The 20,842-nt window shown below is 36.9% G+C and overlaps 1 protein-coding gene across 1 annotated transcript in view; it reads right to left on the reverse strand.

Moving 5' to 3' along the window:
• Positions 1-20,842, reverse strand: part of mEFTs (elongation factor Ts, mitochondrial) — a 62,640-nt gene that overhangs the window by 19,280 nt on the left and 22,518 nt on the right. Inside the window, exon 2 of the mRNA XM_089104734.1 lies at positions 1,511-1,690. Within this exon, the coding sequence (XP_088960860.1) occupies positions 1,511-1,690 (180 nt within the window). The remainder of the gene's footprint in view (positions 1-1,510; positions 1,691-20,842) is intronic.

A 20,842-nucleotide genomic window follows, 5' to 3' on the forward strand; every position in this document is an offset into this window, starting at 1 on the left:
AAATTCTCCTTGGAAAATTCTCCTTACTTTCATTTGAAAAATAGACTTGTTTTGTATGGGAATTTCTTAGCTTTTTCAAATCATACCGACCACCCCCTTCCCCCCTCCGTGGAACATTTCCAACTGCAAATCTCCTTATGAAATCTCTTCCGGCAGAAAATTCCCCTACGTACGATTCTTCCTGAGAAATCTTCCGGAAAATTTCCTTCCCGTTGAAAATATCCCCTGGACCATTCCCCCTAAAAGATACTCTTCACAAGTTGAATTAAGTATTCGTAGCAAAAGAGAAAATAAGAAAATAAAAAGAATTCCATATATAAATTCCAGGAAAATCTCGCGTGTAAAATTTGTCCTGGAAAATTCCCCCCCCCCCTACAGGAAATTCCTCCCCATGGAAGATTCTCCCCGTGGAAAATCTCCCCCCCCCCTGCGGAACATTACCCAGATTTAACTCCCTTATAAAATTTTCTCCGCATGTGAAATTTTGCAGCCAAAGAGAGAGCAAGACATAACTTCTTATGCATTTTCCAATTTTACAAAGATCTTCATTAACAGCGGCGAATAAACTATTCACTGACTTCTCATTCGTTCTATTTCTCCGACGTGACTTCGAAAAACCACACTACCCGACATAACTCCTATGTGAAAACCAAAGACTAGTTTCAACTAGTTCGGCCATTGCCAGAAATTTTAAATTTTTTATTGCATTCTTAATGCTGAATAAATTATTCCAAAGCTCATCAATTCTTATGGACAACTTTCATGGATCTACTTTCTCTAAGAAAAGCAATTTTAGTTTACCACATAGAGTGTCTGGCTTCAGCCAGAAACAAATTATAAGGCAATATTTTATTACACAACAATTAAAAGTAGACGAGCTCAAGGGACTGAAAGCTATAGCTTAAAAAAATTTGATAACTTTCGAAAAAAAACAAAAATTGGACGCTGACTCTGTGAAAGACGTTTTTCTTTTGACTTCTCCTTATAACGAAAAAGGGAGACTGTTCAAAACAGCCGTTCCTGACATGTTTGAAGCTGGATAAAGAAAAACGCACCCTGTTATGAAGAGGTTAGAGTAAAAAAAAAGAAAAAAAAAATTAAAACAGCTTTATTTCTACCTGTTCAAGCTATTATTGCCTCTATTCATTCTACCAGGTTTTTTGGACTTAAGGCAAATTTTTTTGGAAAGACCTTCATTAAAACTATGACTTAATGTTGCTACGAATTTTCGAATTTCTTAAAGAAGCAGCTCCACCCTAGCAATAAAGTCACTACCACCCTAGCAGTACAGCGGTCATGATGTGAGCTTTTGACTTTTATATAAAAGTATTTATAAATATTACGACGCATATATATGACACAAACAAGGCATTAAAATCGCATTGGAACAAACGCGATGAATCCGGAGGGATGTGGATAATTAAATATTGAGGGCACTTGGTTCAATAGATTTCTTAAATAAAAATGGGTACATTATTTTTGGATAGACCTACATATCCATATATAGTACCTGAAATCTAGCATTTCTTGCAACAAAGTCAGTTTCACAATTTAACTCAATCATGGTGGCAACATTTCTCTCTTTGTTGACAGCTATTCCAATGAGACCTTGAGCTGTAGATCTGTCTTGAAGTTTAGTTGCTTTTGCCCATCCTTGCTCTTGGGCTTGGGCATGCAGCCACTGCTCAGCCTTAAAGTAGAAAAGTACATTAAATACTAATTTATATTGCCAATAAATAATGCCACCTGAATTCGAAAAGAATCAATACAGTTTGACCAAATTAAGCTTATGTATAATTATGTACAAAACATTTTTTTTTAAATAAAGAAATTTTACCTCAAAATTAAGGCTAAAAACAAATAAGAAATAAGTTGAACTATGGACGGATACTGTCCCCAAATCTCCTGCTATTTATGGCTGTTATGTTTAGTCTTTCCCTACGAAGGTTCCTACTCTCAAAACCTCTGAGTTTACCTTTGATTAAGCCTCTTTTTAAAAGAAAACTGACAGGGGCTTTAAACCCTATTAGCCAAAGCATCCACAATTTGCAGCATCGCCTTACACCAAATCTTAGCAGTGCTATTTGTATATTAGTTCTGTTATTCACGTGATGATATTCAACTGAATTTGCTGTGATTCTGCATATGCCTCTCCTCAAAGAATTTCCTGATTTCTAGGATCCAACTAATTATTTCACATATTTTGTCCGTTTTGTCCAATCCCTCCCACTGACCTTTCGAAATAAACCTTTGTTATGAATAAATGCTTGTTATCAAATTGTTTTGATTAATTGGACTTTAAGTTACCTGTTTGTTCTAATGGAAGAAAAGATCTTTTGCTATTTGAAGATTTTTGATATATTTAATCACTATAGGTGAGCAAAGTTCATGCTACTCCTCATTGAATTTTACCAATAGCATCTCAATTACTACACAGGAGATATGAGTCATAATAGTACGACCTGCATAATATCTGTTTAAGACCTGAATGGACTATATTGCATTCTCTGTAATACAGATAGTTGTCTATAATTCAATTAATGAAGAAAGATTTTTTTTTGTGCTTCTAAAACAACTTTTTACGCTGAATTCAAACTTTATTTAAAAATGCAGTCATACTTTCTACATCAAAAACAGCTCTTGAAGTTTGTTGCATCTACAAATCTATATATTTTATATCATAGGCAGCGCAATAGCGCTGCCTAAGTAAAGATTGATGTTGGCACAATGTATTATTTATTTGTTTTTGGTTCTTGGTCTTAGACCAGGGCACTTTGTATCGAAGGAGTTGTCGTAGAATATTCGAGAAGGGCTCATTCGATTGGAAATTGGAGTGGCTTGTGCCCTTTTTAATAGTCGGAAGTGATTGGAAGGCAACTAACACCCCTTCCACACCCACCATTTCCCCAAACACATTCAATCAAAATTTTGAGATAGCCATTTTGTTCAGCGTAGTTGATTTCCAGATAGAAATTATGTTTTTGAGGAGGACATTCCACCACAGCCCTCAGGGCAAGGGTTCTAAGTTATGCCCTGGGGGCATACAAGATTTTTTTTTATAGAAGATGTTGTCGTACCTTCAAAAAACTTCAAAAAAGGCCCATTCAATTGGAAATACAAAGGGCTAGTGCCCTTTTTAATAGTCTAAAATGATTCGAGGGCAACTAACCCCCCTCTCACGCCCACCATTTCCCCAAACATACCCAGTCTACAGTTTGAGTTAGCCATCTTGTTCAGCGCAGTAGAAGGTTCAGAAAGAAGGATATTTGAGGCTGACACCCCCCCCACAGCCCTCAGGGCAAGGGATGTAAGTTATGAACTGGAGGCATATAAGTTTTTTTTTATAGAAAGCATTGTCGTAGAAACTTCAAAAAGGGCTCATTTGATGGAAAATTGAAATGGCTAGTGCCCTTTTCAATAGTCGAAAGTGATTGGAAGGCAACTAACACCCCTTCTGCGCCCACCATTTATCCAAACACATCCAATCAAAATTTTGAGATAGCCATTTTATTCAAGGTAGTTGAAAGGTCCGGAATTAATATTTTTGAGGATGACACTCCACCCACATCCCTCAAGGGTTGTAAGTTATGCCCTGGTGGCATGTAAGGTTTTTATTGAAAGCTTTGTTGTAGAAACTTCAAAAAGGGTTCATTCGATTGGAAATTCAAAGGGCTTGTGCACTTTTTAATAGTCTAAAGTGATTTAAGGGCAACTAGCCACCCTCTCACGCCCACCTTTTCCCCCAAATACATGTAATCAAAATTTTTAGATAGCCATTTTGTTCAGCGTATTGAAAAGTTTTAGAAATTAGGTCTTTGAGGATGATAACCCCCCTCAGAGCCCTCGGGACAAGGGCTGTAAATAATCGGGGCAAGGGACACTTCAAAAAGGGCTCATGCGATTGGAAATTAGAAGGGCTTGTGCCCTTTTTAATAGTCGAAAGTGATTGGAGGATAACTAACACCCCTCTCACACCCACCATTTCCCCAAACACATCCAATCAAAATTTTGATATAGCCATTTTGTTCGACGTAGTTAAAAAGTCTGGAAATTATGTTTTTGAGGATGACACTCCCCCCACAGCCCTCAGCGTAAGGTTTGTAAGTTATGCCCTGGGGTCATATAAGATTTTTTTTTTATAGAAAGCGTTGTAGTAGAAATTTCAAAAAGGAATCATTCGATTGAAAATTGAAACGGCTAGTGCCCTTTTTAATTGTCGAAAGTGATTGGATGGCAAGTACCCCCCTCTCACGCCCAACATTTCAACAAAAACACATTCAATCAAAATTTTGAGATGGCCATTTTGTTCAACGTAATTGACAGGTCCGGATATTATGTCTTTGAGGATAACAACCCCCCTAACACCTCTCAGGTCAAGGCATATAAGGTTTCTGTAGAAAGCGTTGTCATAGAAACTTCAAAAAGGGCTTATTCGATTGGAAATTGAGTCAGAAATGATTGGAGGGCAACTAAACCTCCTCTCACGCCCATCATTTCCTCAAACACATCTAATGAAAATTTTGAGATAGAAATTTTTTTCAACGTAGTCGAGAGTTCTGCAAATTAGGTCTTTAAGGATGACACCCCCACCCCGCCCAGCCCTCTGGGCAAGAGTTGTAAGTTAGGCCCTGGAGGCATATAAGGTTTTTATTGAAAGCGTTGTCGTAGAAACTTCAAAAGGGCTCATTCGAATGGAAATTAAAAGGGCTAGTGCATTTTTTTAATAGTTGAAAGTGATTGGAGAGCAACTAACGCCCCACCCACGCCCAACACGTCCCCAAACACATCCAATCAAAAGTTTAAGATAGCCATTTTGTTTAACGTAGTTGAAAGTTCTGGAAATTAGGTCTTTGAGGATGACAACCCCCTCACAGTCCTCAGCGCAAGGGTTGTAATTTATGCCCTTGGGGCATATATGGTGTTTATAGAAAGGGTTGTCGTAGAAACTCAAAAAGGGCTCATTCGATTGGAAATTGAAACGCCTAAGCCCTTTTTAATAGTCGAAAGTTATTGGAAGGCTTGACATTTTTATAGTAAACATCGATGTGGGTACAATGTATTATTATTTTTCTTTTTTTTGTTTAGATTAGGGCACTTCGTATCGAAGGAGTTGTCTTAGGAACTTCGAAATGGGCTCATTCGATTGAAAATAGAAAGGGATAAACGAGGGATAATAGTCGAAAGTGATTGGAGCGCAACTAGTCCTCTCCCACGCCCACCCTCCCATTTGCCTATTATGATTAAAAACTAAATATTGCCTTAATATTAAATCAAAATGCACTGTGTTAATACTAATTCCCAATAAGGCACCTCAGCAGGATCCCAAGAACGACTGAGGGTATTGTGTTCAAACTTTCGGGGCTACTTCTGCTCTTAAAATTTAACCAAATCAAAATAGTCTATATCCAAGCTATTAAAGAAAGTAAACAGATTTTTTTTGCGAATGGTATCAACTTTTCTATTTCAGGTCAACTAGAGGCGGTATGAAACTAAATTAAACACTACTCTATTTGTGTCCAAATTTTTAAAAGGGTGTATGATGTTAAAAATTAACTATAACTATAAATATATACTATAAATATAGAGCAAATTGGTCTTTCTGTATTAGTTGAATAATAGAACTTGTAATAAGGCTTTTACAGTTAAATTTATTCGTTTTTTCTAATGGAGAACAGCAAAAGAATCTTCATGGTAAGTAAATATACATTATTCTTGAATTATCATAAAAAGCGTGATCTTTTTCCTATAGCTATCTGCCATATGTCTTTCGGATTGACGATGGGTTACATATCTATGATAAAATTCACGTGCTTTTATAACGGCTGTTTAGATATATTGATAAAAAAAGGGTACTTAACTAAGAAACCCAAAAAGCTACAAATGAGTTTAGCTTAGTTGAATGATCCTACTCAATTACAGAATTCCTTATTCATTCCGCTTTGTTATAATGGTGATTATAAAATAAAAACTAGGCATGCGAGAAACGTTAAATAATAATAATAAAGTCAATAAAAGAATTACCTAGGCGGATTTGGTTTGATTTGGTGAATATAATTAACATCTGACGATATCCAAATCTGGGTTGCTTTAAGCAGCGGCAAAACTCTAATTTTCGTAAAAAGTGAGCCGTTTGGACTTTAAACTGTCTTTAAAATTGTGGGGGAGGAGGTTATATGGAAAGGGTTAGATGAAGAGATTTACCAGCACTGTTGCATCATCTTTTGCATAGTCTTTGCATTAGTAAAAAAAAAACAAAAAAAAACAACTAAATAATAATAATAGCTAAACCCAATAAGAGGACTAAATTGGGGTTGGCCGGATATGAGACAGGTAAATTAGGCTATTATAATCAGTCGATGGTGATGTCTATATGCCAGGGTAAAGAGAACTTTTGACCAAATCAAGGCTGTTTAAAACCATGACATACATAATTGAAAAAGATCTGTAATTATCATGTTTTGGGATTTAGTATTGTGGAGTTGAGGGAGCAGCGCATCCCATTAATATTCTGAATAAATAATAGACAGAGTAAATAATCATTTCTTTATGTATCGTATTTAAAATATGTTTTGTGATACCCGTTCAGATGTAGGCTATCTGATTTAAAATGCTTTTCAAGTACTTTACAGAAATAACACATTTTTAAGACTAAATTCTCTGCCGTCTCCCTTTCAGCGAACATAGTAATTATCATTGGTAAATTCAAGTGATATAAGCCAAGCGTTCAGGTATTTTGTCTAAAAAGGGTTCTTGGTTCATAACTTGAAAATGACATGCATTTTTTTCTTTTACCCCAATGTTCGGTTATGCTATTGTAGAGTGGGTGAACAACGCCCCTCACATTAATATTCTGAATAAATAAAAAAAAGAGATTAATAATAGAAAACTGCATTATTTCATTATGCTTCATATTTAAAATATAAATACTTTAAGCTTCAAATAGAAGTGGCATTCTTTTTTTCTATGTATTTTAAGAAGATTGTGATTTAAGCCTTTAAGGTTACACAGTGAGAAAACTGAAATTAATTTTTTATTCCAGGACCTTGAAGTTCAAACCATTTCTTAAAAGCGGGCAAAGTTGGATCTCGCCCCCGAGAACGCTGACACGGAGCTAATCAGATCCATGAACTCAATTGGGCCCACTGTAATCCACTATTCACGACGTTCAGATGGACAAGCAGTTTCTAAGGACATAACTGCGATTTCTAGGGTAAGTTCAATTTATCTGGTAGTTTTCAAGCTTAAAATGCACTCATAATTTCGCAAAAGCATATTTTCATTTAACTAACAGATAGCAATTATCCTCGCACCTATTAGTCAGCATTACATTCTAAATACACTATAGGATTAAACCGAGTTAAAAATTGTCAGCGATTGTTAAAAAAAAAACTATGAGACATGAAGGTGCGTATGTTGCAACTCATGGGGTATTATTAGAGAAGAGGAGGGGGGATATGAAAAAAAGAGTAGGGGTGTTGAAAAAAGGGTGGGGTATAGGGAAAAAGAGAGGAAAAAACCTTAGTCAGATAGTGCCTTAACTGCGTTACATGACTTTCGGTACTTATTTAGTACCTGGTAAACACGAGAGTGGAACTATATTGAAATGCTTCAGGAGAAATAGGTTATTGCATCCTAGTGAGGTATTGGCAGCTCTATGAGAGATATTTTTTATTGTACTTTATTGCTATTACCCAAACGTCACGTTGTGTGTGCCATAGCAACTAGTGAATATGTATCGGGCTTTTTTCTGCTCAATTATTTTCAGTAAAATTAATATCATAAAAATGTTAAAATATAAAATTGTTTAAGCTCTATTTGGCTACTTTATATGGGTGAAGGGTGGCAAGTATTTAGCCAATATAATGCTAGGAAGAAAATTAAGTTTTGATGGGGTGAAAAATTGGTATAGTCTTATAACTTTATAAAATAATGGATACTTCACATGGAAAATAAATTCTATTCTTATAGACTAAGATCACTGAATTACCGCCACCATCAGCCCAAGAAGCACCTATTTGTAGTGAACCTGCGCCAGCCATTGCACCCCGAATGGAGTTTAAGAATGCTGCTGATGAAACTCTAGTTACTGTTAATAATATGGAGTGGGAAAGGGGGTATTTAAATGAGTGTTTTGGGGACATGGCCAGCCTAGATGACTTAACTTGTGACAGAGATATGGTAGAGGACCCGGAATGGACAAACAGATTTATGAATGAGTATTTAGATGATAGAAGTACAAGTGCATCTAAACCGGGTCCTCATAAAGAAATTCCGTTACAAGACAATAGAGGCTGGCTTGATCATCTATCCCCAAATAACCTGGACACCATACTCGGTAATTAGGTGATTTCACACCAGGGCCCACTAATGCACTTGAACAAACTGGGGGTGGTGCCATTGACGATCCTCTGGCACCCCCCCCCCACCATTGAGGTTAATGATACTACTAGTAGTAATGAAACAATACCCACAGAAGAATTTACACTTACCGATTTTTTTCTTTCTAACTCTGCCTTGCATCAAAAAAAAGTCTACTGCGCCAAACTCGGTGACTCCTTCAACTCCTTAATGTCAGGGGATATAATAACACATCCCCTGGATATTACTCATTTATATGTTAACAAGATTCAAGCCCTTCTTGAAGAACATATGGGGGTGTGGGGGGGGGGGAAGGGACAGTTTAAAATCATCAATAGCACTAAAAAAATATTTTTTAAGCATATTCTCATTTAACTAACAGATAGCAATTATCCTCGCACCTATTAGTCAGCATTACATTCTAAATACACTATAGGATTAAACCGAATTAAAAATTGTCAGAAATTGTTAAAAAAAAACTATGAGACATGAAGGTGCGTTTGTTGCAACTCATGGGGTATTATTAGAGAAGAGGAGGGGGGATATGAAAAAAAAGAGTAGGGGTGTTGAAGAAAAGGGTGGGGGATAGGGAAAAAGAGAGGAAAAAAACCTTAATCAGATAGTGCCTTAACTGTGTTACATGACTTTTGGTACTTATTTAGTACCTGGTAAACACGAGAGTGGAACTATATTGAAATGATTCATGAAAAATAGGTTATCGCATCCTAGTGAGGTATTGGCAGCTCTATGAGAGATATTTTTTTATTATACTTTATTGCTATTGCCCAAACGTCACGTTGTGTGTGCCATAGCAACTAGTGAATATGTATCGAGCTTTTTTCTGCTCAATTATTTTCAGTAAAATTAACAACATGAAAATGTTAAAATGTAAACTTGTTTAAGCTCTATTTGGCTACTTTATATGGGTGAAGGATGGCAAATATTTAGCCAATATAATGCTAGGAGGGAAATTAAGTTTTGAGTGGGGTGAAAAATTGGTATAGTCTTATAACTTTATAAAATAATGAATATTGCATAATTATTCTTATAGACCAAGATCACTGAATTAGCGCCGCCATCAGCACAAGAAGTACCTATTTGTAATGAACCTGCGCCAGCCATTGCACCACCAATGGAGTTTAAAGATGCTGCTGATGATACTCTAGTTACTGTCAATAATATGGAGTGGGAAAGGGGGTTTTTAAATGAGTGTTTTGGGGACATGGCCAGCCTAGATGACTTAACTTGTGACATAGATATGGTGTAGGATACCAGGAATGAACAAATAGATTTATGAATGAGTATTTAGATGATAGTAGTACAAGTGCATCCAAACCGGGTCCTCATAAAGAAATTTCGTTACAAGACAATACAGACTGGCTTGATCAGCTCTCCCCAAATACCCTGGACGCCATACTCGGTAATTAGGTGATTTCACACCAGGGTTCACTAATGCAATTGAACAAACTGGGGGTGGTGCTATTGACAATCCTATGCCACCCCCACCATTGAGGTTAATGATACTACTAGTAGTAATGAAACAATACCCACACAAGCATTTACACTTCCCGATTTTTTTTCTAACTCTGCCTTGCACCAAAAAAAGTCTACTGCGTCCAACTCGGTGACCCCTACAACTCCTTAATGTCAGGGGATATAATAACACATCCTCTGGATATTACTCATTTATATGTTAACAAGATTCGAGGCCTTCTTGAAGAACAGATAGGGGTGGGGGGAAGGGACAGTTTAAAAGCATCAATAGCACTAAAAATTTTTTAATGAAAATGCGAGCGAGCTCTATTCGAAATACTTGCATACAGAGATGCTAGCAATTTGCCCGCATTTATCTAGTTATGAGAATTTTTTTAGATTGGGTTAGTAGCATTCCATTTTAACTGGATAATTATAACACGGGAGGTAGCGGGTCGGTGGTTTTATTTATTGAGAGTTTAAAATTTAATATTTGTAGATTTAAAAACGACTTTATTTTAAGAGGTGGTGGGGAGGGGCCGGGTTCTATAGTTTTAAAATATCATTCAGATTTAGAGGGTTGTCAGGGGGTATAACAAATCTGTTTCGATGCGAGGCTAGAGTGTTTCAAGTGTGCATTTTTGATTGCCGCCTATAGACTCCTATTGAAGGATGCCTCCAAGAAAAAGTTGGACAAATTAGCAATTAATGGTAAGGAGGGGTCAAAGTTTCCTGTAGTAGATTTCAATCGTTTAAATGGTCAATTTCCCGTGACATTTAAAGGAATAGATATTTTTGAGCAGGCTAATGCACATTTAAAGGTTGGTGTCACGGTGTTGCAGTATGTAACAGGATTTGAGGAGGGCCAGCGTTCTGATAAAAAGGGGGTATTATTTCCAGTGAGGGCTCCGTCAATTGAGTCAGCGGAGCATTGGGTTTAGCTTCTATATACGCCACCCACAGAGCCTGATTCAATTGGACATTTTAATCCAGTTACAGATATTAGTAGGGTTTTGAGAGAGGGTAAAAAACGGAATATAGGCTATTTTTGCCCGACATGCCGGTCCAGATTTTGGACTGATTTAAAGTTAAAGCATCACATGAGACACTTTAAACGTCATGGATACCAGGCTGTGGAAACGAAAAGCGGAGATAGAGCGATCTTACGTTTTAGGAATTTCCAGAACACGCTACTGTAGAGCAATAAGATCTCTTACAGAGCAATAAGGACTGCGAAGCGAAACTCACAGACGTGTACGATTCGTCAAATTCAAATCGTGTTAAAATTAATGAAGCCATAGGGGTCTCTTACGCTCACGCGCAACGAGTTTCCAGTAATACCATATAAGTATTGGATGTAGTTGAGTCTTTGGGCAGTGAAGACTGCATGCGCTTGGCATTGGTCAGTCTAATCAAAACAGCGAACGGTGCAATTTTGCGCCTTCGTTTCACAAACTATCCTACGCTCCTATCACCAGATGACAGATTGGCCATTAAAAATCGTAAGATATGTTGGGTTTGCAAGGGAGAATTTGATGATGGTGTTGGAAATGGGGGAAATAGGAAGGTGATTTACCATGATCAATTATGGCAGGAAATTACACCGGGAAGGAGTAAGTTGAGATGGGATGTAGATCAATCGCGCAATGTAAAATTTAGAAAGCAATATTTCGTACCGGTTTTTATACACAATTGCAAATACGATTTAAAGTTTGTTTTACTTGTGTTTGCCCATGTTGACAAGGGGGGGGGTGTAGATAACGAATGGGTAGATGGTTCTTTTTCATATAATATCATACCCAAATCATCGGAGAAGCTACTGCTGCTAGAATTCATGTGGAAAACAGTTGACAAGGGTAACACATGCCTGAATAAAATCCGTTTTTTAGACTCTTTCAGCTTCTTCCCCAGGTCTTTAAGTCAATTGATTCAGGTACAAAAAAGCGACAATTTTGATAGCTTCCCCCTCCTTAAACAGCGCTTCCCCGATGATGAAATGTATGATTTATTAACGTGTAAGGGCATATATGCATATGATTACTACAACTCTGCCTCGAGGCTAAATGAGGTGTCATTACCGCCCTTTGAAGCTTTTTACAATTAACTTACTGAGAGTCAGTGCACCACTAGCGACTATGAATTTGCTAAGAGGGTTCGGGCAAAGGGTCGGTGTAAGAATGGGTGGGATTACTGTAAACTGTACTTGGCCAGTGATGTACTCACTCTTCTGGACATTGTGTGCAAAAAAACGGATAAAAATCTATGGGGGATTTGGGCTGGATTTAGGTTATTATTTTTCCACTCCTCATTTGGTAATGGACTTGATACTTAAAATCAGCACAGGAGAAATAGGTCTGATCGCCAATGTGGATCAGCATCTGTTTGTGAAGAGATCAATGAGGTGTGGGTATGCTTTTCACGGGGATCGTAGCATGAAAACTGATCCGATAGGACAGCACACCGATGAAGTCAGACGCCGTTTTGTTTATGGATATGAATTCCCTTTACCCATCGGCAATGTCTCACAACTGTTTGCCGTGTGGCAATTGTAAATGGCTTAACAATCCATGTGCTTCGAATTTCCCCAACATTGCTAGCGTTGAGGAGAATGGGGCACAGGGATGGTTTTTTGAAATTGACGGTGAAATACCCTTGGAAATCCATGACTCGGTAAAAGACTTTGTTTTTCCGTGCATAAATAGACCGGTGGGTAGGGACTCTCTGAGACCCTACAATTCATCTTTAGTAGAGGATGGGAGAATGCACAGGGTGCCTTCAAAGGAAAAACTTATTGCCGACCTCAACCCGAAACAGAATATCGTTGTACATCACGTGCTATTGAAATGGATGGTGCCCAATGGTTTCAAGGTCACAAAGATTCATTAGAGCCCTTTAATTTGATCAAAAGCTTTACATGAAAACGTTTATTGACACCTTTGTCAGTAAACGATCACAAGCGAAAACGAAGGTTAAGAAGGAAATCTATAAACTCATTTTAAACTCAGCCTTCGGTATAATGTGCGAAACTATATGAAACAGAAGTCAATGTGACATTGTAACCAATCCAAAAGATTGTGCTCAAATCATTTCGGTTTGAAACTTCAGATCGTTCACAATCATAGACTCTGATATGGTGCTCCTACATCGTAAGAAAAGAATCACTGTTTCACATAAAAATATTTTAAATTTTAAATATTTTAAATGTTTTATATTTAAATATTATATATAAAAAACTCATGTTGCTATTTTATTACAATGTATGCAAGGTACAATGGCCGATTGAGGGACAAGTTCAAGTGTATTAAAGGGACACTGATTCACTCCTGTTATAAGTTAAAACTGAAAATTTATTGAATGATTTGGAAAATGGCGAGTACATTAGCTCACGAATGAACTACACCAACTGGAATGAATCCCTCTATCCAGAGCTATTGACGCCAGGCCCCAAATCATGTGTTAATGTTAAAATCGGAAACGGATAGAGATCTAATATCTAGTGGTTTCCTTCCTGTATCGAAGGAATACTGTGTGGAAACACACTACAAAGATATTAAACAAGTTTGCAGGGGGGTACCTACACACTTTGTAAAAAATGATTTCAACATGAGTGTGTATAGAAACTGTGTGGAACGTAGTTTAGTCCCAAGAGCAAAAGTCATGACGATTCACTCTTTACAATTTAAAAACTACACAGTTAGAGTTGAGAAAAACGCCGAGTCGACAATATCGGACAAAATTTATATACTTGTAGTTTATGTGACAGTGCCACAACACGGGAACTTTCCGGTTTCACACTATGCCTATTGTGTTCAGTATATAAAGCAACTTGGCTTGGAAAACTTAACTCCAAGTCTTTCATGGTAAAATCTGGATGGCGGTGGTGGTGGTGGGTGTTTTAAATTCTGTTTTTTAATCAAACAATTTTCAATGTGTGTGCAAGGCAGAGCAGTTACTTCTTCTTCATAATTTCCACTATTTAGTTACTTAATGCCCCCTCCGGCCCCGCCCCGGCCCACCACAGCAGGCCCCGTGGCGTTTGCCGGCCACCGCAGCAGCAACCCTCGGCCTTAGGCCTTCACAGCGGCTGCCCCCGGTGGACCCCATTTCAAATTAAAAATGCGATATTATTTTAAGTGTATTGTTCAATAAATGTTGTATTTTTTATAAATAAATAAAAAAAGCGTATTTATTAAAGTGTTTTTTTCTAGTACTTATTTAAAATAAATGTTGTATTTTTGTTATAAATAAATAAAAAAAGTGTATTTTTCTTGTTTAATTTGCTTTTTTCTTGTTTAATGTATTATTTATAAAGTGCTGCTTTTATGTTAATAATAAAAGAAAATATGATTCTTTATTGATTTTGTTCTCATTATTCTTGAATGGAGTAGTACTAATAGGGAAATTATTTAGTCATAATACATCTATAGTCTACAGTTAGTTGTAGGTCAACTGTTGAAGGGGAGATGTATCAATTTAAAACACCATTCAGATCGTTTCGGTGTGGGACATCAATGTCATGCAAAACGACACTCTTAACTAAAATAATAAAAAATTGCAATAAAATGTTTGTGGAAAAGCCGAAAAAATCTACTATTGCTACAGTATTTGGCAGGAGTCATACGACAAAATGAACGCTATTGCTATATCGGGCATGCAGATACAATTCATACAGGGGCTTGATGTTTTCAACATTTTTGAACCAAACTTTTGGCTGATTATTGACGATTTAGCTGAATCTACTGAACGATGGTCCAAGGAAATGCTACAACTGTTCACTGTTTGCTCTCGTCATGAACAGATTTCCATTTCTCTAGTTCTACACTATCCCTTTCATCAGAGCAAATGTATGCGAACACTTGCATTGAACTGCACCTAGTATATCACCTACAGAGTTGTTCGTGATTCTAACTCGCTAATAGCTCTCAATAAACAAATATACCCCGGTGCCCCAAAATTTCTGCTCTCAGCATACAATCAGGCAACTAATAAACCCTACGGCTATATTCTATTGGATCTTAATCAAAATACACCCGAGGATCTGCGTGTAGTCATAGATATTTTTGACAATGAAATTACAGTATATCTCCCCGTGAATATTAAAAAAGGCTATTAGTTGTCATCATGACACTGAAGAAACTACATGAAAATAGACGTTTATTTTCCGTTCTAAGCACTTCAAAATGCCACTTAGGAAAGCCATACTCAAACATGGTATTGACAAAAAATTCATTAATCTAATATCTGAACTTTGTTTAAATTTAACCGAGGGCAACGTTCAACTGCCAGAAGTAGTTGAGAAACAGGCAAAGGAACATCGTTCCATTGTACGTACATTGGCCTGTAAAAAGAAAGGAAACAATTTTAAAAGGAAACGTCTTCTTCAGGCGGGCGGTGGCTTTTTCACACTTTTACTGCCAATAATTGCAGGACTTGTAAACAGTTTTCTCTACATGACCAAACCCTAATTGACCCCAATAGAACGCGCTCTCTCACCCGTGGAACACTTTGAGGACAATCTGAGTAAATTCATTGAAAACGAAAATATTGAGGATGATAAAAAACTGTTTTTACTTTAAGATGGACTACGCCGAGTGGACAAAAATAAACCCTATGGTGCGAGAGCCAGTGGCATTAATCACAAAAAAGAACCATCCCCTCAGGATTCTTCTGCTATCACTGCTGGAACACAATTAAATACGTAAGATTTTGATTCAATAGTGTCGAGCATTGGAAATCTAATGCCGCACCCATATCTTGAACAATGTAAACGACTCATAGCATATCTCATGGAAAGTGGTCAAGATCATATTTAAGTTGATAGCAATGGGAAAGGGATTATAAATCAGGGCAAGAGCTATAATCTACTTGATTTAATATACAATATGGTTACAAATCGTGAAGGACTATTATCATTTCACAGTCATCTATACAACTTTCTAAATACATTAAACTTCCCCAAAAGCCTTATTAGCAATAGGCAAATTCTAAAAAAAAATAAATGAACATGAACCCTCATCGTCGTCAATACCATTAAAACTGAACAAGAAGAAGCAGAAGAAGAAGGAGGTTTTAAATCAATCTTGGAAAATACTAGCACACCTAGTGGAAAAATTTATTTGACAATGAGGAGCACACCACTGATAGCTAGACTAAAGCGAAAACGTATCAAGTCACAATCACCCACATCGCCACCAACCACCAGTATAAAAAAGGGTAGCGGACGTTACACTACGTGTTTACGTTCAAAATGGTTGAAGTTCGGAAACATGTTTATGAAAATATTGGTGGAGTAGGAAGATTAAGTTCCCCCGCCACTCTTTCCAAAGTCACTGGTGTTCATACTAAAAGTGTACAAGACTATCTACAAAATGAATCAAGTTAAGCTCTGCATGGAAATCATAGGCTTCGTTCTAATCACTATCGAAAAACTAAAGCTTTTTTCCCATTGCATATAATGCAAGGAGATCTCTTAACTCTAGATGAGATTCAAAGGCGTCAGAATACACCGTACAAGTACATTCTACTTGCAATCAGTGTTTATAGTCGCTATGCATATGTATTTCCATTGCGGTCAAAGAGAGGTGTTGAAGTTGTTCAGGCTATTGAAAGTATTCTCGAACAGGATTCGTATAAAAAAATTCAAACGGATCGCGGTAGTGAATTTGTTAATCCCCATGCTGAAAAAGTACTAATGAAATATAATACACTGCTCTATCATACTCATAGTCCTTTAAAGGCTGCATTGGCTGAACGATTGATATGAACTATTCGACTTTTAATTTCAAGATATTGTACATTGAAAAATACACCTGCTTTTATTCATGATTTAGATAAAATCATGTTGATTTATAATCAACAACCTCATCGACCATTGTCCAACTCAACCCCAGCGGAAGTTCATCATTCTGATCATGATACAATTGATACTTTTCGTAAACAATATTCCAATGAAACGATTGAGAAGAAGAGTAAATTCAATGTTGGTGATACTGTTCGAATTAATAGAACAACTAATGTTTTTGGAAAGGGCAATTACTTGTGGTCCGATGAACTTTTTAAAGTGACAAAAAATCCTAGACAATAAACCCATAACTTATGGTTTGCGTGATACAAAAGATGAAGAGATTCTCGGCGGCTTTTATGATTATGAACTACAAAAAGTTAAAAATAATAGTGAAGTCTATCAAATTGAAAAGATATTAAAGAGTCGTACTCGCAGAGGTAAGAAACAGTTACTTGTTCGGTGGCTAGGATACAACTCTGATTTTTGATTCTTGGATCAGTGTTGAAGATATTGACAATGCCCAATGATTTTTATGTAACATATATGTCCAACGTCTCCAATCATCTCTACAATGAATTGAATAAAACAAGTGATTTTTGGACGAAACTCTCCCCAGCCATTAAATTCGAGGATGGAAAGTATGAAGTGGCTCTTGTCGACTGTATTCTCAAAATACCTATGATATCCTGAGAAAGGATCGTGCGTATGATATAAAAGTTATACCATTCGATTGGTCACTCTTTGTCGAGTACACAATGTCACAACGAAATATAATGAATATGGTACTATGACGGATTTGTGTCGTACAATCAATAGAAAAATTTCATATCGTAGGAATGGTACATTCCATTTTAATTATTCAATGGAACACTATAGAATTTACATTAGCTTAGCTGTTGACACTGAAACTATTCATCCCATTGATAATCTGAGAGATGTTCTTGGCTTTAAACAGAATATGATCAATGGGGAAAACGCTGGCACTGTTAACGGGATGGATCAGGTAATTTTTGCTGATTATCCACCTGGTTTCACCTCAGACTCTTGCATTTTTCTCTATGCATCCTTTGTGGAAACATCGAGAGCTGGTAATTCAAATGTCCTCCTCCTACGTGTTCTTGAACGAAAAACAACCCATGAACATGTTTATCACTATAATATAAAGCATCTTCAGTATGTTCCTGTAAACACTTCGTATTTGGAACTCTGTCAGTTAACCCTAAGAAGTGAATTGGGTGATCCTCTAGCAATAACAAAAGGTTTAGCTGTGATTACATGTCATTTTCGACCCATGGTCGACACCACCTAAACTAAACAATAGAAGAATTCCATTTGTCTGTCCTGATATCAATTGCTATGTTGGTGCTCTGAGTCCACGTAAAATAGGTCATGGATTGGACTACTACAAGGGGCGTACTACAATGTCTGGCTATGGTCTTGGTAGCTGGGTTGCTAGGCTATTTCGTTCTGCACTACCCCTTGCCAGAAAATATCTTCTACCTGCTGCATCAAATTTTGCTGCCTCAACACTACAGGACTGGGGGTCGCGTCAAAATTTCAAGGAGAGTGTTAAAGAAAATATTAGATCTTCAGCAAGAGCCGTTGGTGAGCAATTAAAATCTCAGCAAAATGGGAAGGGATCAAAAAACGATGCGTGGGTATCATTCACTCATCAGTCTCTACCCAGGCGGGAAGCGAAGGACATCAAGAAGGACTTAGAGGAATAAAACGAAGAATACCAACAAGAAGAAAAAGAAAAAGATTGTTAGATCAGAGAAGGATTTCTTCTCTTAAGATGAATTATCTCCCCCACAAGGAATCACATCCATCAATCAGTTCCTCACTGAATCTGTTCAATGCTGAAAATGTTGATGTAAGTGTCAAGTATGGCTACTATGAACAATTTCATCCTCAACAACCCCTCTCGGAAAAATATACACTTTCAGATATTTTCCAATGAAGACTATTTCATTGATTTGTCATCAACATTTATTGATTTAAATGTTGCAGTGAAGAAAAAGTCAGACAATACAACTCCGTCTGCTGCCGATGGCCTGTCCTATGAAAACTGTATTCTACACAACCTGTTCAAACAAATTAATGTATTTATTAATGGAACATAGGTGAGCACTAGCAATAACTTATCCAACTATGCAAGCTGCATACAATTTATGATGCTGACACCAAAGGCATATAAGGAGTTAAGAGGACAGTCATTGGGTTATGAATATTGATCAGATGTTGATACTGACGGTATCCTATTGGGAAATCACACCCGACGGCAGTGTTCTACTATACCTAGCACCATGAACACAAACAAAATAATCAGCGTATTTAATATGGATCCATACATGTCCAAGTACAAGTCCTATTGTATACCATCGGACTTCATTGAAAAAATTTCAAGTGTTAACAATACCCTAATCATTGTTAATAGCAGTCCATCCACTTTGAAGACAGGCCATTGGCTATGCATCTTTCAAACAACGAAGAATATTGAATTTTTTTATCCTCTTGGTCTATCATATAAATTCTACACTCCACACACCAACAACTTTATTGAGAGCGATGGGAAAACTATTATTCAAAACCAAAGGAGAGTACAGGATTTAACGACTAATAAATGTGGCTTTCACGCTCTACTCTTATTCATGATCAGATGTCGTTGCTATGCATACAAGCAGTTTCTCAACACCTACAATAATTTTCCTTGATTGAATGACTTTCTACAATAAAGTGTAACTTCACTCTTATCATATCTCTTTGTATAGTCAATGATACTATTCTCATTCATTTTATAGAATTCGCAAGCTTCAATTTGCTTATTTGAAGCAATGTCACAAACAGTGTCCTCAGGTGGCAAATCATATTCCGTCACAGCCAAATAAAAATCAGTGGGCTTATAATCATAGTAGCCATTGTCTTCACAACGATGACGTAAAAACCAAATGCTTTTGTTGTTCCAACAGTTGAATTGCTGACCTGGCTCCTCCTCCCAGAACAATCTAAAGCCACGACGATACCAATCTCTTAGTAATAAACTAAAATAACGCTTAGGATTCTTTCCAATCATACCAGGATATGTATTCTCCCACTGATTACATTTATCATAGCGGCAATTCGAGCATAGGTGCCCTCTAGGATGAGAGTCACACACCCCTTTAAGAAAGGAATTACAACCTTTAATTTGTACAGCATATCCTCTATGCAATTTACACGGGTTGTGTAATCTGCACTTTTCATCATACCCATCAATCATTGTTCAATTCTCACATGATGAGCAGCTGCCCAGTGTATAGATGCATAGCGGACATGTATGGAACATTTTTCATGTGTTGACACTCTCACCACCAAAATGAAAGTGAGCTACTATCAACAAATTGAGTGGGATAGAGAGAGAGAGAGAGGAGTAAATCATCCTTGAACAGCATCTTTGTCATGAAAAAAGTCTTAATTTCTAAGCTAGTGTTTAAAAGCATATCCACAATATCATTGTGTCCTGTTGTGATTAATATGTCAATAAATTGTGTAAATGCCTTTGGACCACGACGTAAAAGCTTCATGCAATAGTCTAATGACGGAGAATCAGTTTTCATTATATCAACAAGCATTCCCCGAGAAAATATCTTCCTTTGAATAGATAACTCCAGAAAATCATCATCTAGAATCCAACGTTTTTCCATAAACACAAGATTCCCCATGATTCGCTCTTTCTCAAATCTATCCATTTTTTAGAGTCCTAACAATCTCACATAGTCAACTTTAGACTAACCAGGATTTTTTTTTCTACTCTAAAAAACTTACGCTAGCCTACTTTAGAAAGAAAAATATCTTCGATTTAGAAACAGTTTGACTATAACTACAAGAATAATATTCACTGATTCAATTTGTTTTCATCAATATATTTCACTAGTGCATCTAATGCAGCCAGAAGGCTATTTATATGCACAATGTTCAGTTTCGCAGCAAAGCATAATTGCTCCTCCAATTTAAATTTGCTCAAAGATATCACGTATCTTGCATACATATCGTCCCATTCAAGGCTTAGTCTACGTCCTCGTGTAATTTTCACCGCCACGTTTGGTACTCTCACCCTTGTACTATTGCTGCTACCTTCTCCACCATCAAGCTCCAATAGTGGAAATATACCACTCATTTTCTTTACTAATATCGTCTCAAATAAACTATTCTCTCTCTCTGAATACAATTCTCTTACTAATATGAACT

Source organism: Artemia sp. Qi Xiang Cuo, chromosome 19, assembly GCF_049724085.1.
Source record: "Artemia sp. Qi Xiang Cuo chromosome 19, ASM4972408v1, whole genome shotgun sequence".
NCBI lineage: Eukaryota > Metazoa > Arthropoda > Branchiopoda > Anostraca > Artemiidae > Artemia > Artemia sp. Qi Xiang Cuo.